Source organism: Pelodiscus sinensis, chromosome 2 (assembly GCF_052426305.1).
Source record: "Pelodiscus sinensis isolate ZL-2025 chromosome 2, ASM5242630v1, whole genome shotgun sequence".
Taxonomy (NCBI): Eukaryota; Metazoa; Chordata; order Testudines; family Trionychidae; genus Pelodiscus; species Pelodiscus sinensis.
Window position 1 is genome coordinate 207887394 of NC_143053.1, and position 25021 is coordinate 207912414.

Consider the following 25021-nt stretch of genomic DNA (forward strand, 5'->3'; position numbering starts at 1 on the left):
TAGGTAATATATATATTTCCATCCCAACCCTAGAAACTGAATCCCACTTGTAGGAAAGTTATGAGCGGTTATCTTTGTTTCTGCAGTACTTGAATTCTATGAAATAAGTTCATCTTCTTCATCTCCTATTTATATATATTAGGAAGAACAGCCACATTATTTTGATGTAAAATGTAAACTGAAGGTAGCTTCCCAAAATCAGTAAATAGGTGACAGAAAATAAATTTGAAGTATTTTTGTGGCCATAATATGAAAGTGGAAGGCTTTTAATAACTGTCTCTACTAAACAAAGAGTTAAAATTGCTTATTGCTAACCAAGACAAATATTGTTCAGATAATGTCTTTGTTTTTTATTTAAATATTGTGGCAGCTACCTTTTGTCATGATAATATCATATAATGCCTTTATTGATTCTGTATATTTGGAATTATATAGCAGTTGGCAGATCGCAATTATTCAGTGACTTGAGATAATTGGTTCAAATATTAATCTAATGTTATCTCAGCAAGGTTGCTTATACATATTCTGGGAAAAACAGAGGAAAGAAAACAACCTCTCTGCCACTGAAAGCCCGCTATGTGTGGTAGAAGCATTTGGGGTTGAGAGAATAATAGACAACAGTAAAACACATTATTTATTAAAATTGTCTCTTCTAGTATTTCTGTCACTAATTCCTGGCTGCAACTTGATAAAGATGAGTAAAAAGATTACAAAATGAATGTAGATTAACTTTTTAGAACAAGAGCTCTACATGACGGAATTCCTTCTTTGGTTGTAAGAATGAGAATTCGTCAAATAAAATTCATTAATATTTGCTGTATTGTTTGCTCTGATCTAGTGCAATGTAACTACTTTACAATAAAGGACACAGGTAATGGCTTTGTTCACCCATTGCAGTTCCTAGCTAGCCAGACAGAGGTGGGTGGTTCTCCCAACTTTTCCAAACTGTCGCAGGCACCCCAAATGATTTCTGTAAAAGCAATGAGTGGTCCTGTGGCACCTTGGAGACTAACCAAAATATATAGAATCATGAGCTTTCGGGGGCAAAACCCACTTCAGGTGAACTGGAGTGGAAATTACAGAAACCAAGAGATATGTTTAACAACTCTTGTTTTCTGTTATTTCCACTTCAAATCATCTGAAGAAGTGGGTTTTGCCCACGAAAACTCATGATTCTACTGTATATAGTTTGGTTAGTCTCCAAGGTGCCACAGGACTACTCGTTGTTTTTAAAGTTACAGACTAACACAGCTACCCCTCTGTTATTTCTGTAAAATATTTATAATTTTGCTACTTACTAATGGTTACGTTTGGGATGATTTTTAAGAAACGGTTTCTTTGATCGTTACTGCCATCATCAAGTTTGTATGCACATGATTTGTACACACATGATTTGGTGTTGCCCAATGCATTAAATCCCTAACTGCGTATTATGAAAGTAATCGCTTAGTTTGCATTGTTAATTGCATTGTTAGTTGCTCCAAGTCAGCGGAACTGACTTGCACCAGCCGCGGCTCTCTTTTTTTTCCGCTTTCTGCTGTCCTGTAATGAATCCCACCTTTGGTAAGAACACTAATCTAAAAGTCAGGTACTGTATCTGAATATATATGGTTAGTGAAGAAACATGGCCAAATGAAGACTATGTCACATCTTGGTTGAATTTTGCCTACTCAGGAATGTTCTAAAAGGGAGTAAAAACATGTTAAAGGTGAAACTTGTAGCCCAGTGAATCATTCCGTCTTCCACCCTCTCTTTTTTTTTTTTTTTTTTTTTTTGAGCTCTGGGCAGTTAGTGGATTTGAAGTTTAAATATTTGAAATGATTGCCTTATTTCAAATATCCCTAAGAAAAAAATAGAGAAAAATTGCATTTGGCAAAATGGTACTAACCTTTTATAAAATTGTTGGTTCTGAAAGTGTGCAGAGTGCTAATCTGGGGGCTTCTTACTTGATGAAAAAACAGATTATTAAATTTGTCCCAGTGCATAGTTATTTATTGACTACAAGGGACATAGAAGATGTAAAAAGTGAGGAGTGTGCATTTTAAATCAACTTCTTTATTTTGTTGCAGAAAAGTTCAAATCAATAACAAAAGCAAGATCCATCAAACCCTTCTTTATTTTAGTATAGATTATTCACACCAAGAGTGGTTTGCAGGATTTGGTCCCCATTTTTTAAGCTACATAACGTTTACTTGTCAGAGTTGGTTCCTTAAAAACAAGTTTAGGTTGTTTTGACAGCACATCTGGTGTTCACTTGGCAATGATATTTTTTCTTTTCATATTCAAAAAATTATCATTGTCATGCCTTATGAGTACTTCTGTATTAGCAGCAGCTGATTCTTTTTTATCTTTTTTTCTTAAAATATGATTTTGTATTAATGCTGTACTTTCTATAACCTTTTAAATGTTCAAAACAGATATTGAATGAAACAAAGCTTACGGGCCTTATTACTTTATTTTAGGGTAAAGCCGAAATAGTATTACTCAGATTTTTTCCTTTCAATTTCAGAATCTTTTGCCACACTGTGTGAATCTTTGATGTTTTGAAAACAAATTGTATCTAAATTAAAAAGTGAGCTTCAAGTTCTGAGAAGGGAGTAGTACAGGAAATGCTAAGATCTCTAAAGCAAAGTTCTTAAGAGAAGCAAGAAGAAATGGCAAGCTCTCTGCTTGTGCTTCAACCTTACTTGCATGGAGTGCTGAATTTCTGGCAGAAGTCTGTTGTTCGGAAAGGAGGGGTTAAACTTTAGTGCCTTTTTGTGTATTAAATATGTTCCTTAGTGGGTCTGTGCTACCTTTGAGACAAAGCAAAGAAATCGGTATGTTTATGCAAAAAGTTCAAGTTTACTTTGCTGTTGCATTCTGGAAGGGTGTGACATGAAAAGCTTGTGGTTGAGGCCACATGGTTCATGCTGAACTGTGTTTTTGTGAATGGAGGCAGAACTCCAGTTCTGACTGCTTGTCTTGAGGAATTGCTTAGGAGATCAGCTGTCTCATTCACTGGCAGAAAGAATGACTCATACATCTTCTTCCTTGTTTGGCTTCAGGTCATTGTTACAGTGGCTAGAGCTGGTTTTAATTAAATATTAACTCCTTTTGTACTGGATATTTGTTGATGGTGACTTTTTAAAAAAAATTGTTTGCAATGAAAGAAAATAAAGTGCTCGCCTGTGTCCAGTTTAATTGTTTTTCCAAGTTGCTTTCCGTTTGCAGGATAGATTTTAAGTTTAGCTTGGAAAAGTATAAGTGTTAATATGGTCTCAGAAAATTAAAAAAGGGATATTAAGTATTTCTGTGCTTTGAACAGTTGCTTTTGGCAAGCTGACTTTAATTGTGTAGGTGATGAGATCATAAAATCTAAATTGATACATCCCTTATAATTAACATTTTTGTGTATTTCCCACACACCCCAGGACACATTGCTATAGGCAGAAAGAAAAAAAAATTGGTTATAATCTAGGCTAAGGCAACTGGCTGATAGTTGAAGGGGGTAACATTTCTACTATGACAGTCTGAGACTGGATGGTGAGTTGTTTATTAAAGTGTAATGAACTGATATTCTATTATTACTATTAGTAGTAAAATATATGATTAATATCCCTGAAAGCCTTTTACTGTTTTCCCCCCCCTTTCCCCAGGCCTAAGCCCCTTAAATTTTTATGTGGAGAAATAGTCTGGGTGATCATTTCCGATATGTTTTTAATAGCCTGCTAAATAGAAAGGGAAAAAGTTTTACTTGTGTTTTGTCCTGAATGTGGTGATAGACCACTGTAGTTGTTCAGAGAACCTTGCTGAATTGCAGTGTCCATGACTAAAAGAAAAGAGGAAACGAATGATATATCCATGTATAAATGTGCATGAAGTTGCAACACTCCAAGTCATATTTTCCATTCTGAGATCCAAGTTAAGCTGAAGTTAACTGTGTACTTGCTGGTTTAACTTGTTACAAAGACTCCCTTTAATTATCAAAACTCAGGGTACAAAAGCCCTCTTCTGTTTGAATAATGTGATGGTGAGCTCAGTCCATTTCCCTTCTCACAGCTAGCTACTGTTGTAAAAAATCTGTGTACTGTATTGGATGGAGAGTTGCTTCAAATTCTGAAAAATGATCATGCGTGAATTTAAATTCTGTTCAGTTTAAAAAAACAGAGTTGAAATGGGAGACTAAATTGATAGTTCTGATTTCCATGTGTCTTATGCCGAGCAGATCAGTGACTCTTAGTTTTCAAGATAGGCTTTCAGATTTACTTCCTACAGCATTTGTTTTATATGGGTGTTGTGTGTATTTTTTAAGCATCCAAGAGAAAATGTATGGAACCGTGTGTCTGACATTTTGTACATTTTTAAATATAAAAAGCAATTGCCAGCTTTGCTAGGTTCTCTCCCCACCCCGCAGTAGCTTTTAGAGAAGCGCGTACTGGCAAATGTACTTTTAAGTAAATTTGCCAGTTAGAGTTTTGACTACATTAGTCACCTTCTATTTTTACTGTTCTTTTATAAAATGGTGCATTTGGTTTTCTTAACTATGTTCTTTTAACTCTCGGGTGTTCTGTAGTATCTTTTTGTAATGAGCCCCCATTCTTCTCTTATTCACTCCAGTGCTAATTGGGGTAAAACCATTGAAGCCAGTGGAATTATGCTGCTTTGCAGGAAAAGAAGGAACTTTAAAAGAGGATTTTTGCCCCTACACTTCTCATCATCTGTGTAGGAAAAGAAAGAGCCTGATTCACCACTGTATTATTTCAGTTTTATGCTGGTGTGACACTACTGAAATCAATGAAACTGGCATAAAGCAATAGTGAATCAGGCCCAAAGGCTGGACTTGGAAATTTGCTGGAAAGAATGTAAAACATGGTGGACCCTGTTCTGCAAACAACACAAATCAATCTTAAATATATTCTCATGTGGAGACTACAAAATCAAGCCCATTTATTTTTGTAACTAGACTGGTATTTAGCCTCCTGCTAATTGCAGTTAAAATGACATGAAACGTATCTATTTGTTTTATATTAATATTTCAAAGCCAAGGTGTTTCATATGGATATATCCTATTTAAAAACAATCAAGTTAATAAATAGAAATGCTAGCAATGTATATGTACCTGAAATTAAAAAAAAAGGAATGCAAAAGATCCCTAAGGTAATGACTGTTAACTGGGAACGCTTGACTTCAACATTGGATTTTCTGTAGCAATCAAATATTTGGCATATTGAAGTGAAAATTTAAATTTCTTACATGAACTGATCTGAATAAGCCAACTGAAATTTACAGTGTGTTAATTTTTGGTTGACTTTACCTCTCTTGGGGTTTGTGTAGCCCTTGAGTTCATTACTAGTAAGAATGCTGCGGTTTCTTTTTGGGAGAAGAGAAGATTAATGCATCAAAAATTCCTAGGAGTATTTGATATGGTAAAATGTACTTTCTGCAGAATTTTAGTTCTCATTATTTAATTTAAATATTTTGAGATATACAGTTTGCTTCTTAAAGGGCTAGTTTTAGTGTGATTAAATGCTAGAAAAAGCTTCAGCATCTGTGTTTTCCTCAGATTAATGTTAATTATTTTTCGTATATTTGTTTTAACACTTGACTACACCCTTGTTTATAGCTTATCCAAAATATTTTGTTTTTAAGGTATATTTTCTGTAATACGTTAGGTAGGATTATAAACAAACCCATGAGAGTCATGAGAGTACCATATTACTGCTTTGTGGGACTGATCCTGAAATACTTACTCAAGAAAAAGCGGCGAGGAGTCCTGTGGCACCTCAGAGACTAACTGAAGTGTAGGAGCATAAGCTTTCGTGGACAAAGACCCACTTCCTCAGATGCATGACATGCATCTGACGAAGTGGGTCTTTGCCCACGAAAGCTTATGCTCCTACACTTCAGTTAGTCTCTGAGGTGCCACAGGACTCCTCGCCGCTTTTGCAGATTCAGACTAACACGGCTACCCCTCTGATACTTTACTCAAGAAAAACTTTCAGTGAAATCAGTGGAAATTTTTCCTGAATTAAGGAATGTTGGATCAGTTCCACAGAATATTGTGCACCTTAGCACTAAAGGATTAAGAGTTGGTAAGTCTAAAGAGATATTGTCACCACTTGGATGCGTAATTCTCAGTATATTCGCAGATGTTACACATATGTATAAAAGCAAACCAAGCCCTTAATATTTCATAACTTGGAAAGCCTTTACAATGATCAAACAACATATTTTTCTTTAGTTTTTTAAATAGTTTGATATTCAGTGTTCCAATAAATTGTTATGTAACCATTGTTTACTATTTGATGAAGCATGTTGGGTTATCAAGTCATGGAAGAGGTTTACTTCAGTTACAGTTTACTCTTGATTTGCTCTCTTTGGACAATAATTGTCTACCATACTTTCAAACAATGACTTTCATGTTACTTTGCTGTGGAAGTTCTAGATGAGGTAGTTGGATAAAAGAGCAGTATTTTTTCAATCGTGGTAAATTGAGGTTTTGTTAACTTTAGAAGTATTTAGAAAATGGGACCATGGCTGTCCCATTTTTGCTAGTTTCCACCTTACACAATTAAATGAAACAGTGATTCAGGTATATGTCTACTGTGGTAATGCCTGGAATGTTTACAAGGCATTATGACAATTTGGGAAGAGTTAATATTTTGACTGTGTAACAAAATGGCATTGTGTTATCACCAGGAAACAACCATGACATTTCAGATGCAGTTGGAGTTATAGTATTAGATGTGTCATGTTTTCTAAAAGTAAAGATATTATAAAAGGCAGAGGGACTCTGGTTGTGGTTCTCCTATTAAGTATATATTTCAGTCCCACCTGAAAACACAATAATATTGAAATGAACATTCTGTGGTCCAGCCAAAGACTCTTTGACCATTTAAAAACCAAAGTTAAAAAATGTTTGTCTGCAAGTGTTACCCATAAATGAGACGAGTTTTCTTGATGAAGGGAGGTGAGGGGTTTAAACATACAAAGATGGTTTGAACATTGGGACTTATTTTTGTGCAGAAGTCCAAATACAACTTTTGAAAAGTCATGCTAAGGGGTTTTAATAATGGTTGAAGTCATTCTCATGCTTGATTTCAGTCCTAATAATGGTTGAGCCAACAAAATCGTAGTTTTGACCTTGGCTGTGCTTCAAGGTTAGCACAATAGTCTTCACTATTCTTTAGTGGCTTCTCTTAATTTTTCCCCCCATTTTTTTCCCCCTTTCTTCAGCTCAGGTACCTGACAATGACGAGCAGTTTGTGCCAGACTATCAGGCTGAAAGTTGTAAGTATAGTATGATTCATCGCTTTCTGAAAAAAAAAATTGTCTCAATTTATAGTATTCATGGTCATGTGATGGTCATGTGTTTGCCTTTCAGTGATATCAGCACAAAGAATAAGTGAAGCAAGTAGGGTTCTGAAATGCAGCCAGTAAAAGCTGTTTTTGTTGAAGGTGTAACCATTTAGAGGATGGTCCCATTTTTTCTTTTGTCACTGAAGCAGAGAAATTCCCTCTCATTGAGCTCAGTAGGATAACGGACCTTTCTGTTTCTCTTGAATACCAGGAGAAAGGCGGTAAACACTCTATGGACCCAAGTAGTGTAAAACAAAAGCAACTAGTTCCTTACATAAAAATTATTTAAGATTCTCTGTGGGTTTTCTAAAAGGTCCTCTTATTTTGTATTTACCAAAAACTACATTAATTAAATTACATTAATATATACAGCATGGCACATGAGCCATATGTTGCATTCCAATCTCAAATGAAATTTTGGTTGGCGTTAGTAGGCATTTTACCTGAGTTAGAACAACAAGAATTAGCCTTCTCTTGTGTTAATCCACTTGCTTTTTCTGAGTCTTTTGGTGTGTGGATCAGCTGGATATTCTGCCTGGTTTGCAACTTATCTTATTCATGCCAGAAACTTATTTATTTATTTTTAACACTTGCATCCCCCCTTCCCCACCACACACACTCTTCCCTTGCTGCAGTTCCAGGTGCCCTACTTTTCTATTTCCCTTTTTGAAGTCCTTTTCACTAGTGCTACTTAGAGCTTTGGCTGGCAGAGGATACACAAGGCAATGGCATGACAAATATTGTCTGGTGAGGCCAATGCTGTCTTGCATCCCCTCTCCACCCCAACCATACACATATTACTCCCTATGGCAAGTTTGGCCTCCATCAGTGGTCACTTCTGGGCACTGTCTGCTTACAGTAGAGTTCATAGCTGCTTTTCTACTGAGCTAAATAACTTCAGTTATTGATCCTACTAGTGTGAATAGTTGCAATCAGCTAAACTAAACACCTGTTTAAATTAGCATTCATGTATTGTAAAAATAATAAATGGAGGCATGAACAATTTTATAATCGAGATCTCTCAAATTATATTTGAAGTATTAAAAAAAAACCAAGAAAGCTAACATAGTTTCAAAGTTACTTAATTTCTTTGCATTTCTTGAAATTGTTCAGTTTACTTAGATATATTTCCTTATAACATGCATCATAAAATATACATATTTTGTGAAAGACTGCTTTTTCCTAGACTGATTTTACTCCAAAACTGAAATATTTTTTCTTTTTTTAATAAGTTGTAGCAAATGGTCCCTCGCATTAACTCCTAAAGACACACAAATGAATATGGATAATTACTTTTGTATTAAAATTTCCCCCTCTCTTTGTATAGCAAGTTCGTCTATTATAATACCAGTGTTAAACTTGTCTGTAAATTGAAATTTAAGATTTCATCCTACATACACTGTTGTTTCCAAATAAAATTTGCACATGCACAAATCTCTTCCAGAAGAGTGCAAAGTTCTGCCAGGGCTTCTGTTAACCCACAATTATTGCTCCAAAATAAGTCAATGATTCCTGGAGAATTTGTGAACTGTGAATGAAAAGCCCTATCAAAGTTTGCCATGATAGAGAAATTCTCTGAAAGTGGATACTTTTGTTGTATGTCAGAGTTCTTTAGCCATAGCTTACACAGTATTATCAAAGGAGCATTTATTTCTTCATTTCAGTTGTTTTCTTTATCTTAAGTAAAGGTCAGGCAAGCTTCCTGGAGAGTACTCTAGTAAAGGTTACAGAGTTTCAAACATAGACTAGGATATAATGTACATAACTATGAGCTCCTCACAGCAGAAATAGGCAGAACTCCCTCCCATGGTGGGGACAGAGTATACTTTACTGGGGCTCAGCCCAAGCTGAAAATCATGGTATGTTTGTGGGGGGGAGCCTGAGTTACAAGTTTGTGATGGGCCTGCAAAGTTATACTTGGGCCCTTGAAATGGGAAACAGCATAAACAAAGTCAGAAGGAAAATACAATTGCCAAATGTCACTCCTCACAATTTTGACTGCTTCCTCTCCATTCCAAACTTGCCTTTACAATATATTATAATGTATTATGTGTTTCTATCTCTGTCATGAGCCTCCAGTAAAAAGCCTCCAGCATTGCAGAGCACACAAGTTTCACTGTGTGTGACTGATAGTCAGTTGTAGGTTCTGTTCTATGTACGTAGTTGAGCTAAGAATGAGGGTGAAGGACAAGCGATGTGGCCAGTGGAGTGGTGGTCATGGCCACTATGCTATTGCAGAGGCAGCTGCCCTATGCATTGCTGGATTTCGTAGCCCTAACTTCAGAGATGCTCCCTGAATGAGGCCTCTTTATTTGGGCTTTGTCCTAAAGGGTGTATTCGTGTGAGAGAGAATTTCATCCAAGATGCTTATAAAACATATCTTCCCCAACCCTCTCCCCCCCCCCCCCAAAGGTTTTGCCTTGCAGAATTATAATCTACAAATAGTAGAAAGGAGAACAGTGGAGGTAGAAGAAGTAGTGAAATTTTCTTTCTGTCCTTTTCTACCTAAAGATAGCTCTGGAATATGATGTTCATGTGTGGGGTTAGTTCCATCATGAAGGAAAGTCTTGCTAACCTAATAGCAGCAGCAAACAAGATGGTAAAGCTATTCCCAGCATACGCCAAGATTGTAGCAATGATGGCAGAATGTTTCTAGTGCTGAAAACATTAAAGTTGGCAATGATGGAAGCAGAAATATAGAAGAGATGTTAGCTGGTGCTGGTGCTTCTAAGGACCAGGTTTTTTTATCCGTATTGAGCCGATTAGATGACATAGCAAATGACATATGCCAAGTGCCTGCATCCCTGTTCGTTAGTACTACTGCTGCTGAACCTGACAGTGGGAAACTATCAGAAATACAACCCACCTTACCTGAATAAGTGCATGTCTACCTGCCATGGCAAAGCACATTGGAATGTCACTATCTGTTCACAGAAAAACAGAGTGAAATAGGCAAATGTCATATAAACATTTTTAGTTGAAAATTATTTGTTTTGTAACTGTCTACAGTTAAGCATGAGTGTCCTGCTTTGTTGCTTTATATAGCAGCAGAGAAATTCCTAGTTGCTATTTTGCAGAACTTTTCTAATTATTCTATATTTGAGGAATGGTAGCTTAATTTAAGGTAAGTATAAGAGAAGTAGCATATATTGAAAGTATAAAAAATGCTCCAAAAATGAGGAAAAACCCCTCAACCAGTGTTCTGTAAATGTTGTCTATATTTTGACTTGTCCTCTCCTCAAAGTTCAATAAACCTATTTTGGTGTCGACCTCCAATGTATAAATTACACGCCAGGAAAAGAGTGGTCTGTGCTATCTCTCTGGGGTAAGATTTCCTGTTGTTTAAAGTTCATTGACACGTACGGATGATGCGGGAGCCAAATCTTGCTGCCCTTTTAATCAGCAGTAAAGATCTCAGAGACACTTGACTGAGTGGGCCACAGACTTGCCATTGTAGGAGCTAAAATTGTATTTAATGATGAGTTTCATTGAAAGCTTGTGTAGTTTGGGTGGAGATTTTTAAACTTTACCCTGCCCCCTTCATTGTTTGATGGTATCTACGAAAAACACAAGAGGAGGTAGGCAGGCTTTAATAAAATTGTCAGATGGCTAAAGGATGAAGCTGGCAATGAAAACTCAGTGTCAGCAACATACTGATTTGTAAAGTAACCTTGGTACATTTGATTATAAACAGGGATTATCCTTGTACCTAATTAGTATGCCCAGTCCCATAATGGCATAATCATGGGTATGGTGTTTGGTTTCAGAATTTTTATTTACATTGTTGCTTTTTTGGTGTTTTTTCCATCCCTTAAAACATAGATCCACGATGAACTTTTACTTTAGCCTGTTATCAAATTTTCTTCTAATGCGACTTTGTGCTGTGCTTTACCAGGTGGACCAGACTCTCTCTTTATTTTGTTTTTGATTATGTATTTTTTTTCTCTGACTGTTCAGTGCTTTCACTTACTACAATACTGCCAATGGGGTAAATGTTAATATTAGACCTCAGCTGTTGACAGTAAATCGGTAAGCCTGGCTATAAAATTCTCTCTACTCAGTGTCCGATTAAACTTTAAGATAAGAAAAATACTCTTTAGTAATGATTTTGAATGTGATCTTTCAAGACCTTTTTTTTCCCCAGGTTTAGCAAAGAAGTTCTTTCAATGCAGATGCCAGGATCCTTAAATTATTCAGGGGCTGTGCTTTTTAGATTCTCTAGCTTGCAGTCTTTAAAAGCCTGTTAAAGAGAGATCTTTTACATAGGGTTCAGGTAGCTGTGTTCTTCTGTCATTTTAAGTAAAGGTTCAGTGTATTCTGCTTCCTGCATAAGTAGGAGGAGTATTAAAATATTTGCACGCCTGTTTGTAACACACACAATCATGGTTAGGGTTTTTCTGCCCCATGAAATGAGAGCTATTATTTATTCTTCTGGTGAATTAAAAGCAAATTACACAAACCACAATTTATACAATGGTAAGACTTTTATGTACCTTCACATATCTTGTGAGTGTAGTTCCAGGATGTGTAATTTTCATTTCATTCTCGGCAACTGGATGTGGAAGATATTTTACAATCAGATTCGGAAACATCCCTATCGTGTAAGTTTCAATGTTGGGACTGATCCAGCTCTCATCAAAGTCAGTAAGACCTTTGTAAGGAGCAACTATACACTGTGTTTATTTTTGTCTGTATTTACCATGTTGTGTAGTTTATTGACGTGTAAGTTTGAATCCTAGTCTAGAAAATCATTAGTGGCCGGAAAACCCCCCACCAATTTTTTAAGTTCAGCATTATGATCCCTGATTTTCAGTGGTGATTTAGTGCCTAGACAGTTGGCACCATATATTAGAAGAACAAGATGTCCTAGAAATCTTGCCCCATGAGGGCAGGGGACTGGAGTCGATGACCTCTCAAGGTCCCTTCCAGTTCTGTGAGGGTGTGCCTAGACTACAGGGTTTTGTCGACAAAAGTGAACTTTTGTCGACAAAACTATACCTGAATCCACACTGCCTTTGAGTTATGTCGACATAACGTCGACAAAACTCAGCAGTTTTGTCGACGTATGTAAACCTCATTCTATGAGGTATAACGCCTTTTATCGACAGAGTTCTCTTGATAGAAGGCATTATTGCATCTACACTGTCCTTTGCGTTCACACTATTATGTCGACAAAGCGGCTTGCTTTGTCGACAGAACTGGATGTAGTCTAGACGCTCTTTGTCGACAGAAGCTTTGTTGACAGTATCTGTCGACAAAACTTCTGTCGACAAAACCCTGTACTCTAGACATACCCTGAGATAGGTAAAGTGCAGTTGCTAGTATTTTGGTTTTTCAAGGTGGTGACTAGATGGCTAACACTACAGGTTGGACATCCCTGATCCAGCATGGTTGGGATCTGACCAGTTCTGAATGACAAAATTTGCCAGATCAGCATAGGTGTCTCCTGCTATGGGCCCCAAGACAGCTGTCCCCCCTGCTTCTGGAACCCTCAACCCCACTCTGCTGCCACCGGTGCTTGCCCCTGGCACCTGTCTGCCTTTTGAGGCTGAGGTTCTCCAGCCCTGATTTCCCCAGCCCTGCGCTGCTGCGGGCAGCTGGGCTTCTCCGGTCCCTGACACTGCACTGCTGCTGGCTGTCGGGGTTCTGTGGCTCTGCACTGCCTTAGGCTGTCACAGGAGGCTGGGTTTCTCTGGCCCCTGATCCTGGGCTTCTACTGCTCCTGCCCCAGTGCTGCTGCGGGCGCCTAGGGCTCCTCAGCCTCAGGGTCCACGCTGCTGTGGGCTACCGGGGTTCTCTGGTCCCTGGTCACCGCACTGCCGTAGGACTCCTCTGGCTCTGCTGTTTCCAGCCCTGGCCCTCTTGCCATTCGGCTCCAGAGCTCTCTGGTCCAGGAGGACCATGGATGTTGCCGGACCAGAGAGTACCAGTTTTCAGAGGTGCAACTTATAGTACAGTTTTCCTGTGATAAATCCATCCGGCTGGAAATGACTTTTCTTTTAAAGTAGTTCTTCAGGCACAGTACTGGAACACTTTGACAAATGCAGGTGAGGAATTAAGAGTTTTTCAGTCTTAGCCTAAATTTCTCAGATAACTTTTACTAATAGTGCTTTCTATAGCAATTTTTTTTTCATTATGCTTTAAACGGCTTCCTCCATTAGGTCAGATTTTTTTTTTTTTGTCAAACACTGATATTATTGGTTTAGCTTAAGCCTAACTCTGAGGGATATTTTAGGTGATTAAAACAAGGGTCAGGCAATCAGAAGTCTCTGGGTTCTATTCCTGCCTCTGGTTCTCTGTGACCTCAGACAAGTTGCTTAACTGCCATTATACCTCAGTTTGAAGTGCATACAAAAATGCATGCATCCCTCACGGTGATGTGGGACATCTCCCTTACTTCTCTCTTGTAAAATGATATGAAGTCCTGGAATAAAAGGATTTACACAGTACAAAGCATTTGTTACGATTATTATTTGTTTGATTTCTATTACAGAGTCAGGTTAACAGTTATTGATTGGCCCTTATTGCCTGCCTCTGCACATGTTCTCCCCTCTTTCAGTTTCTCCCTCATGATGACTTTTTTTCCAGAGCTCACTAGCATTACGTTTTAGCTGTTGTGTTTGTGTTTTTTAATTATCATTTAAAATAAATGTATTTGTGATTGGTGCCTTTTAGAGAACTCTCTGGACTCATTTGTGGTTCAGCCTGGGCATTAGCCTCTGCTAAGCAGGGTTTTCTCCTTCCTCTAGGGGATATTTGGGACAGTTCAAATCTACCCCTGCCCAGTATGTTCTTGCTTTTGCTAAATTTAGTTCTTGGAAAAGTTTTGTTGCAAGGCCTTTGAGTACATAATGCTTTTCATCTGTGGTCCTAATAACCTCTTGAAAGCTTATAGATTTGTTTTGATTTGCAAGCAGATTTTGTTTTCATTCCTCATTGTATTTTATGCTGTATTTCTAGCTCTGAAGGATAATGAAGCTTTGTTATGTTTTTGTGCAGCAATATTGATCATAAATTTCATCAATACAATTGGGGCAATTGTCCCATGAAATAAGCTCTTATCCAGGTGCAGACTTTGCTGCAGTCATATCCCTTAAGTTTGAGCTGGTGCTTTTGAAATGGCCTTCATAAGGTGAAGTGAACATTTCCGGCCTTTCTCTTAATCGGTACTCCTTTCTCTTCATGTGCCTGTATATTTATAACTGCCTCTGGAATTTCCACTACATGCATCTGATGAAGTGGGTCTTTGCCCATGAAAGCTTATGCTCCAATAAATCTGTTAGTCTAAAGGTGCCACAGGACTTCTCATTTATGCTAAGTAATGTTGCCTTTCACCATCCCAGCAGAGACTGCAGTTCTGTAATGGTTTGGCAGTGGGGCCAGGATGTTAAGGGACCTGATAGTCTTTAGCTTACTGGACTGTAGCACAATCTAAGCAAATGGACTGTATTGCTGTATTGTCTTAGCTCCCTCTAAGAGCCTTCAAACACTTGTCCCTTCCAGGCAAGTCCAATCCAATTCTTCTTCCTCAAAGCTCCATTCTCATTCATGGTTTTAGTGCAGATTAATGGTTTGGGTTGCATGAAGAGGTTATCAGCTAATGAATAAACTTTAGTTTATCCCATCCTGTGATAAAGCTGTCTCCTAGGCCAAAGACGAAGCATGTAACCTTTTCCCCTCTCAAGTGATGATTTCTTAAGGCTGTCAAACAACTTCCTGAGGGCTGTTTACATAAAAACAAACAAAAAAAGTATTTTATTCAAAACGTGAATTTTCAGTTTTGCAACCCCTCCCTCCCCCTTTTTTTTGGCTGACGATGTTCTGTCTAGAATTCTATGAATCTTCCAGTACACGAAATACACAAACTGTTCACACTGTGCAACTTCTAGCCCCATGGCAGAATCCTTCTGACAGTTAGACAGTTATTTTGATGTCTAAAAGGACAGTAATTGGTTATGGGATAAAATGTACGGTGTTACTATAGTGATCTTGTTTGTGTTAATGAATGTAAGTAGAAAAGTGGCTGATTTGTGTTCCTGCCATTGTGACAGACAAAGCAAAAAAGAAAAATTTGAAGAACTCTGTTAAGCTATTTTGACACAAACATTTATGCTCTTTAAAGTTAACTACTTTCCATACAGTCTCAATGGAGAACATATATATATTTAAAATGTATTCAGCTTTGTTCTTCCTTCTGTTTGCTGCATCAGCAGACAAATGTCACAGTCCCCAGTAGTCTACTCTTGAGTTTTTCAAAGGGAAGTGGAGGAGGGAAAGGAAAAGGAAAGAATGCCTGTCCCAGATACATGAAGTATTGACAGTTTGAAGAAGCTGAGCTGCACAAAGTATGCATGTATTCTGAGGATAGTTCTTAAATCCCTTTAAACACACAGTGTTCTTGATTTCAGGGTTCCATGTCCTTTTGTTTAAGATCTGTTTGCTTCACATTATTGGGAGATAGGCTTGCTGGACTGATAAATGGCACTGGTGTATAATAAATGAGCATATATAGAAGACTAATTAAGTGGTGGTCAATGTCATCAGTCCAGAATACTTGTTTACTAACTGTCTCAAGCTGTAGAAATAAAATTTGTCTTAACTTGTGGACAGAATGCAGAGTCTATTTAAAGGAATGAACTCTAAACTTGTAGTTCATATTTGGTGAATGGAAGCTTTGCCTGAGAAAGAATTAGGTTGATTTTTTTTCTAGTCCACCTCATGCTTTGTGTCTTTTCCAAAACACCTCTAAAAAAGTATTTACTGTTATATTGGCCTTGAATGAAGGCGAAGTCAGGAGTAAATTAGAGCAGCGTAGAACAACTTCATTCATGTGTATCTATCTACCTGTTCCCTGTGTTACATGGGAGTATATGTGTTAGAAATGAGTGAATCATTAGTAGCTTTATTTCTGGTCATTTTCCTCCTTTTTGCTGTTTTGGAACTTATTCAGGGAATACAGTTACCAGTAAGTTAATGTGGTGAAATATTTTGAGATTAATAGCATTTACTGCCAACTCATGGAGTGACTGAACAAGCAGGTTGCTTACTGGCTGTGTTTGCCTTTGATTTTAACTTTAAGCATTATGGGTCATGATCAAGGACAGTGGAAATTTGTATGTGCAAGAAAAATGGCTAATTCTGCAGATTTTAGGGTCTTTATGAAAATGTTGCTTCTTTTCTACAGACTAACTTTTGGCTTAAAAAGAAAATATATCTGAATTGTATCTCATTGCAAGGAAAATCTTCACAATGGAAACTGATGTGATATTTTTTTCTTAACCCAGTTTTGAACAACATTTCATTCAGCCAAACCATTAACAGAAGCTAAGGTGTTATCTACCTCAGCAAGTGCCATCCTTCACACTTGAAACTATTTGGGACTGTTACGCCTTGTCTACACTAACTGTTGTACCAATAAAAGCAAGCAGGATCTTATGAGGGGGATAAGGCAAAAAGCCACATTTATTGTAAAGATAATAATAAAAAAATAAAGAAAAGATAGAAGCAAACAACGTTGTTTAACTACTTAACCCTTATACATATAAACGTTCATTCATCCATTCATTCAGGTTCTGTGTATTTGTTATAGTTACCAGCCTGGAAGTTGCTTGTGACAGAATACTGGCCAAGTACAGGCAGTCCCCGGGTTACGTACAAGATAGGGATTGTAGGTTTATTCTTAAGTTGAATTTGTATGTAAGTCGGAACTGGCGTCAGCCGCTGCTGAAACTGCTCAGTTTCAACCGCGGCTAAATCTGGACGCCATTTCTGACTTACATACAGATTCAACTTAAGAAACCCAGGCGTCCCCAAGTCAGCTGCTGCTGAAACTGATCAGCGGCTGATTCCAGGAAGCCTGGGGCAGAGCAACTCTGCCTCGGGCTTCCTGTAGTGAGCTGCTGGTCAGTTTCAGCAGCAGCTGACTTGGGGATACCTGGGGCAGAGCAGCTGGGGTGCTACTGGGTTGCTGCTGTCCCCCTGCGGGCGTGCTCTGCGGCTTTGCTCCCCGTCTCTCTGGTCTGCAGGGAGACGGGGAGCAAAGCCTTGGAGCACGCCCGCAGCGGGACAGCCCAGGCGCGCTTAGGCTGTCCCACTGCGGGCGTGCTCCGCGGCTTTGCTCCCCGTCTCCCTGGTCTGCTGGTCGCGAGACGGGGAGCAAAGCCGCGGAGCACGCCCGCAGGGAGACAGCTCAAGCGCGCCCGGGCTTTCCAGCTGCGGGCGTGCTCCAAGGCTTTGCTCCCCGTCTCTCTGCAGAGCAGGGAGACGGGGAGCAGCTTTTCTTGCCCCGGAGGATGGGGGCGGCGGACCGCGGCGAATCTGGGCGTCCCGCCGCTCCCGTCCTCCGGGGAGAGAATAGCCCTGTTCGTAACTGCGTACATAAGTTGGATCCGCGTAACTCGGGGACTGCCTGTACTCTGTACACAAGTGATGGTAGTGGGGAACGAAGTCCTGATCAGATGCGCATCTGAAGCTCCTGGTAGGCTGGCAGCAGAACCTTGGACTCTGATTCCATAGTTTTTTAGTCCAGTTCTTATAGGAATTTCTTCCTATGCCAGTCTATGGAAATTGCTGCATCATGCTGATGTCTTCAGGGTGGCTGCCAGGTGCTCGTCAGTGATCTCATCGGGTGGACCTCCAGTACTTGGTTTTTTCCACTTGACACCTTTTGGTTGCACTGGCACCTGACAGCCTTCTTCAGCCCTTTGTTGCTGTATTCTCAGGCTGGCACCTCTCAGAACCATTCATTTATCATTCAAGCACTTTCTCTTTCTTACATACATTCCCTAATTAATGTTTCCCATACAGTATTTCGTATAATAACAACTTTACATATTCAAGAGTTGTAGTTACAAAAAAGTTAAGTTTCTGGGTGGCATTTCTTGAAACATTCTCTGTCTGAGTGCTGAGTTAGTTACAGTTGTTTTGAAGAGAACAGGCGTCAATTATGTAACAATGCCCTTAGTCAATTACAGGGCTTGGCTCCCATAGCAGAGTTAGTGGCTTGACAATGAATTGTTACAATGTATCTTTGCAATGTCAATTTCAAGCAGCCCCTTGCACAAGCTTGAGCATGCCCTGGGACACAGAGGGGAGGCTGTTTCTGTCTACATAGGATTACATTCTTAACAGTTCTAAATTACATGACCTAATACATTATATTCTAAAGGGGCAATAATAATAATAAATCTAAACATTTAACAATCTTAACAAATAATAATAATAAGAAGAATAAGAATTAATAATAAATATAAACACTTTAAGTTGTGGGGAACAAATTATGGGGAGTCACTTCCATTTGGGGGAATCATTTTCAATACTAATATCATCATTTTCAATACTATCAATCATTTTCAACATATTAATATATGTTATCCCTACATAACCTGCCCCCACCGCCCCGCAGTTGATCTAATCCACCACACTTCAGCTTTGCCAACAGCATGGTGGAAAGAGTCTTGTGTGTGGTAAGATCGCAGGGAATGCTCTCCTGTCTATGCCATCTACTCTTCTCATCCTGGTGGAGTATGGGCATCGATGGGAGAGTGCTTGGAGATTGATTTAGTGTGTCTAAGCAGACATGATAAATCGATGGCTGGTGGAGAGATCACTCCAGCATCGATCCCACATAGTGGAGACAAGCCCTTAGTTTTGTGCAGGTTTGTGCATCCTAAACAGAAATACACACAAAGACGTGATATGTTTGTGTGTGCATTGTGAGTTTGCATGCAGTTGTTAAACATGCAGTTTGAGGAACAACCTCATTCAGATTTCAGAGGGATAGCTGTGTTAGTCTGTTTCAGCAAAAATAACAAAGACAAGCAGCAAGGGCAAGGGCAGCAGCAAGGGTTGGGTCCCCCTGCATTCAGGCAAGAGTCACCAGGAAGCAGAGTGAGTGTGAAGACTGCGGGGGGGCCCAACCAATGCAGCTATGTGGCGTCAGGCCCCCACGGTAATCCCCGAAGCTACATCTCCAAGGGATGGGGTGCCATGGGGAGAATAGGCAGAGTGGTGACATGAAGGGGCTGGGCTTGGGGAACAGTAACAGGCCAACCTCCCTTCTGCCTACCAGCCTGCCAGCACTCCCGGGCCACATTGCACAATTGCTCCAATCTGGGATGGTCTGTTGGCCAGAAGTTTGAGATCATTGTTTTACGCTATTCTGGTAATGTAAAGAGGTCTTTAGTAATCTTAGTTAAATGTGAATTAGGCCTCTATTTTAGGTAGCTGCATGTCCATTGACTTCAATGGGATCTCATTGCCGAGCACATCTGATGCCAGTACACTTATTTAAATTTCTAATTTTAGGCATCTCTGAAAATTTTCATAATGGCTTCTTGGTTTAAGTGCTTATGCAATTATAGTAAAAATCAGCTGGCCATAAGTTCTTCTGAGTCACTGCAATGACCTGTCCATTGGAGACTGAATAGATTGTTTTTGCAGTGGCTAGACTTTTACAGTCCCACAGAACAGTCTTAAATATAGGATATACTACAGACATAGATTTGAGTTTCAGTCTTTCTTCTTTACTATCTGGTGTTTAAGCTGAGTTACTGCCCCAAATGGGGGGTATTTTTGTTAATGTGACATTTATAATGGATCTGCAATGTTTGCACATTTACCCAAGTACTGTCTGTACACAGATCTCTCATTGATTTAAGTCTGAAACTGATTTCAGTGGAAAATCCACTCGACAACTTCCTAATCTCCTGGAAGAGTGCACAGGCTTCAGATGTGCAATAATGTTATTATGGAGCAGTGTAAGGATTAATTATGACTCCGTACATATATTTCTGTATCATAGTGTTGCCGCTGACCCCAACAATAGTGCTGTATTTTGTGGAGGAAGTTTACTGTCCTATAATCAGCTATATAATGTTTACAGATTTCCCACTGGGGTCTGCAATTTTTTGTAGGTGCGATCAGCAACCCTCCAGGATGTTGATAAAATGGTGCTCCCGTAGACTAGTCTAATCACCAAGAGCCCAACATGGTCTCGCATACAGCTCATAGGAAGTTAATCACTCTGAGTTATGTCTTCATTGCAGAAGACATGTCAACTCTGCCTCCCATTCATACAGAAAAATCTCTGACCTGAGTTTGGAAGTGCTTTGAGCCCTGGTTAGCTTACATAGATGAGATGGGGGCGAGGTTAGAGCCTTTACCTCAGACTAGAACTCAGACAACCACTGTAGCGAAGATGTGGGCAAAAATCATTCGTCCAAATTAGGGATGTGAATGGGTAACTGGTTACCCGGTAATCATTACCCTTAACAGGACCCTTAACGGCAGTCCGCCCTCACCCTGCTGCCGCTTCCAGCTTGGTGAGAGACTGCCAACTCTCAGCTTGTGTGGTCTGGGAGCTGGCAGCTCAATGCGGAGCAGCCCCTGCCCATGGTGCAGGGCCACTCCAGTGCCTGGATCTGTTTAATCAGTTAAACGGTTATACTTAACATTTAACCAGTTAACTAATTAAATGGGATTTGACATCCCTACTTTGGCCTGCAATGGCCTCATAATTTCCCTGCAGTTGATGCAAATGACTGTTACTCATGACAGAGAACCAGGAGATATGCCCCAGATACGTATGGGCAAGAGGAGACACAGTTATGTGAATATAGCATTGGAGGGGAAATGCTCACATCTTGACTAGACTAACCATGGGGCTAGTTGCTGGGGAAGACACATTCTGAGTTCCTAGGCACGCAAAGGCACCACACCTGCTAATTACCTCTTTTTGTGAACTGTATCTTACCTCCCCTGCTTTGCATGGCACTGCATGTTGCTGGAGTACAAAGAGTGCAGCCACTTTCGTCTTGGACTTTATCTGAGAGTATCTGAATAATAGTCAAACATGGGCAGGCAGCAAACAAAATTTACATTGGTGCATTGCATTCAGGCCTCGCTGATTTTGGCAAATTTGGGGGAAAAAATCATCCCAGGTTCAAGGATGCTTGTCCTCTTTCTTGGAACCGTATATGATTGAGCAAGGTTAATGGGACTAGATTTTGATTAATTACTTTTATGTTTGCTTCTAAAGCTTGATGTGCCTTCTGTGCGCAGAGTTGCCAGCTTCCTAATTTCTGAAAGCTGACCTATGGAGCAAGAAAGCTGGAACCTCTCCCTTCCCCCACTCTTTCCTGAGGCAACGTCCCTGCTCCACCTCTTTCCTGAGGCCCCACGCCTGTCACTCACTTCTGTCCTCCTCACTCAATCCTGTCAACTCCCCCCCTGCCCAGCTTGTCTCTTTGCTCCAAGGCTAGGACAGGAGCCTGCCTGTCCACAAGATGCAGGCAGGAGGCAGCCCAGAGTTATCAGGGAATGGTGTGGGTTGATGATTTGGTGCCTCCTCCCTTGACCTCTACACCTGTGATAACTTGACTTTTGGTGTCTGATCAGTACATGTGATTGGACACTGTACAGATCCCCTTTCAATCATCCTTTCTCATCAAAAAATGGATACCAGGTAACACTATGTGTGCTGTTTATAGAATTGAGAACTAGGATAAAGCGTGTGTTGTTTTTCCTCATTATTAAAAAGACACAGTCAAGTTAAAAACCGTGTTTTCTAAATGTATTCACTCTTGCTATTTTTAACATTTCTCCACAACTGAGAGAGGCTAAAATAAGACTTTCATTTTATTTACTTTGCATATTGGACATCACTTTGTGTAGTCAGTAGTCTTGTTTATTTGCTTTTTGCAGGCATTTCCCTTCATGGTATCCAAGCTCCTGACAGACACTGATGTGTTTTAGGGATGTAAAATCCTAATAACTCACTTAACTGATTAATCTTTAGGTTAACCGATTAAGTGGGATCCTGGGAGAGAGACAGCTCCAGGCCAGCTTGAGCATCCCCCAGTCTGCGGTGTTCCCGGCTGCTGACTCCCAGCCCCAGCTGCGTGGGGCGGGTTGCCGGTTTGCGTCCCTGCATGAGAGCCCAACCAGGCTGCTCCTGAGTAACTGCTTAATTGGTTACCTGTTCATATCTCTAATGTGTCTGTCCTCATAACATACTTGTGATGTATGGAAGTATTGTTGTTTGATATTACAGGTGTGGCCAATGTTTGAGATTTCTGAAGTTGGGCAACCAAAACTGAAAGACCCAAAATCAGAGGTCACCTTTTGAAAATGCTCCGGTTCATACAAAATCCAGGAACTGTACCTAGTTTCTTTGACTCCCACTCAGATTCCTTAAACACAAAACAAGCCTCATTCTCCAGTTTGCCCTGTTCTTTATATGGATCTGTCTCAAAGCTACGGAGAAGTTAGAAAACATTTTAAAAAAACAATCCTAGAAAAAATGTGTTTGGAAACTCCCTGTAATTGGCTGGGAAGACTAGGTCCTGCCAACACTGGTTTATTCTTTTTCTGAAATTGACAAATTTTAAGTGGACAGTGTCTCTTTGATATAATATTTCTGTAGGTTTTGCATACAAGTGATTTATTCATTAAAAATGATTGAAAACTGCAGGAATAGCATCTGTCTACTCATGTGAGACAGGTGAGCAAAGGTTTATTTTCTCCTGCTTGGTAAATGGGCTTAGGCTGGAAATAGGCATCTAGATGCTTACAGTGAGGCAGCATTGGCATGGACAGAAGCATAGGTGCCATGGGAACTCTTACCCTGAAAACGTATGGCAGCAGGTGAGTTTTGCAACTATAGGATTTGGCAGGAGTTTTGTGGATCTGAGTGGAGCCCCCTGAGCACCTTTTAGGAGTGGGGCTAGAGAGCTCTAGACCAAGCTTATAGCTGTTTCCGTTGCTTCATGCTGACTTAACAGACAGTCTAGGCTTCCGACTGAGAATTCTGGACTCCTTATTGTGTATAGTATGGTTCCCATCATCATAATGTCTGAGTGCCTACTCCATTCCCTTGCTTGGTGTGAATGACTGGTTCCCACCAATGTTCCCGCTAATCTTTTCCAGCCATGTGAAGAGGTTTCCATCCATGTGCGGAATAATTTTATGTGCACCAAGGCATATGGAAAAGTGCACCTCAAATAGAAACAAAAATAAAACCCAGCTGCGGGTGCTCTGCTAATCAGCGGGGTGGCATTTGAAGCTCTCCTAAGCGGCCACATGAGCACACAGCTTCCAGGGAATGTTGGTTCCCACCTGTCCTGTCGCCAGCTGAGTGTGCCCTGATTTAGGGCCCCAAATCCTCTCCTCCCTGGAGCTTGACTTTATTGATAACTCACAAACAGGAACACAAGAGCTTACATTTTCTCCTCCAGCTTGGCTATTTCAAAGGTTTTCCTCCTGGACATTCTATTTCAGTTTTCTAAGTCCCAAAGAGGCACTCCAATTCCTTGTCTGGACTCATTCAGTCCACATATTAGCATGACTGTCGGGGTAGTTAAGGTAGGATTTTTGCACCTGGGTCTAGTGTGATGCAAAGGAAGAGTCTTTTGAATTTCTATACAGTCTTGAAGGTGCCATCCTTGTACCATTGGCTTAATCATTCTAAAGAATAGTACCACAATCTGTTAAATTTCATAGGTCTTCACAGTAGCTTATGTAGAACCCAATTGGCTTCACCCCAGTAATGTTAGGACTTAATTATAAGATTGGAATAGACCTCAGGAGGGCATCTACTCCAACCCCCTGCTCAAAGGAGGACGAATCCCAACTAAATCATCCTAGCCAGGGCTTTGTCAAGCCTGGCCTTTAAAATTTAAGGATGGATATTCCAACAACTCCCTACGTAATCCATTACAGTGCTTTAACACCTTCCTAGTGAAGTAGTTTTTAAAAAAATATCTGACCTAAACCTCCTCCGGTGCAACATGGCACCGTTGCTGCTTGTTTTGTCAAAGAAGATGACTTTTTTTCATAAAGGAATCCATAAGTGTAACTCCTATTTATGCAAAGGCCTGAATTTGGCCCTAATTGCTTTATACTCTACTCCTTCCTTCCTATCAATAGTCTGAAAAATTTGCTGCATTAGCCATGCAATTATCTAGTGTCTCTGGCATTTAACAGCAAGTTAACTTTCTCCAAAGATGTTTGCTTTGGAGCAATTATTGTCTGAATTTTGGGCATCTGGCACTAATACCAACACTCTCGCACTGCTGGCAATTGCAAGTCTCATAAACTCAGACAGGTAAATGTCTCGAATGAAATGATAGTATAACATGAAGAGGAATATAAATCAGTGTAAAATACTGCCTGTGACAGCATTTCTGCAAGGTTGCTGCTTTCGGAGACTAGCAAACTGTGTCAACAGCTGTAACGCATACCAAATAAAATATCTCAATGCATTTCTAGACTTGATATTGAAACCTTATGGGGGTGGAATGATAGGAGTGAGTGAACTAACTGAAACCACATGCCAAATTAATAAAGGTTTTTTTTTTTTGAAGTGTTGGCAGAATCTTCCTTAAATAATGTGGATTTTCAGCCTATTGTTTTCAGCTAAAACAATGTAGGCCAAATGACAATAATGTCCTAACAAGGTGTTTACTATCAGACTGTTGTAAAGTTTGCTTTGTAATTGCTTTGTCTTTGTTGTTTTAGAAGCAGGTTAAATTTTATGGGCATTTACTGAAAGCTTCCCCACCTCACCTTCCCCTTTCCGTGTTTCCTGTCCAATTCAGAAAATATTTTCAACTTTGATTGTTTGCTGATGGGTTTTTTTAACAAGAAGCTATGTGGCTAATAATATCTGGATTGATCTTTG

At 39.7% G+C, this 25021-nt stretch overlaps 1 protein-coding gene across 4 annotated transcripts in view; it reads left to right on the top strand.

The window, feature by feature from the left end:
• The window catches only part of ETV1 (ETS variant transcription factor 1), an 81208-nt gene that overhangs the window by 6298 nt on the left and 49889 nt on the right, over positions 1-25021 (top strand). For 3 of the 4 annotated variants that reach the window (XM_075922294.2, XM_089776681.1, XM_089776682.1), the window contains one exon: positions 7219-7272. The exons of the other annotated variant lie outside the window; for it this stretch is intronic. In XM_075922294.2, the coding sequence (XP_075778409.1) occupies positions 7219-7272 (54 nt within the window). The remainder of the gene's footprint in view (positions 1-7218; positions 7273-25021) is intronic. 4 annotated transcript variants of the gene reach the window in all.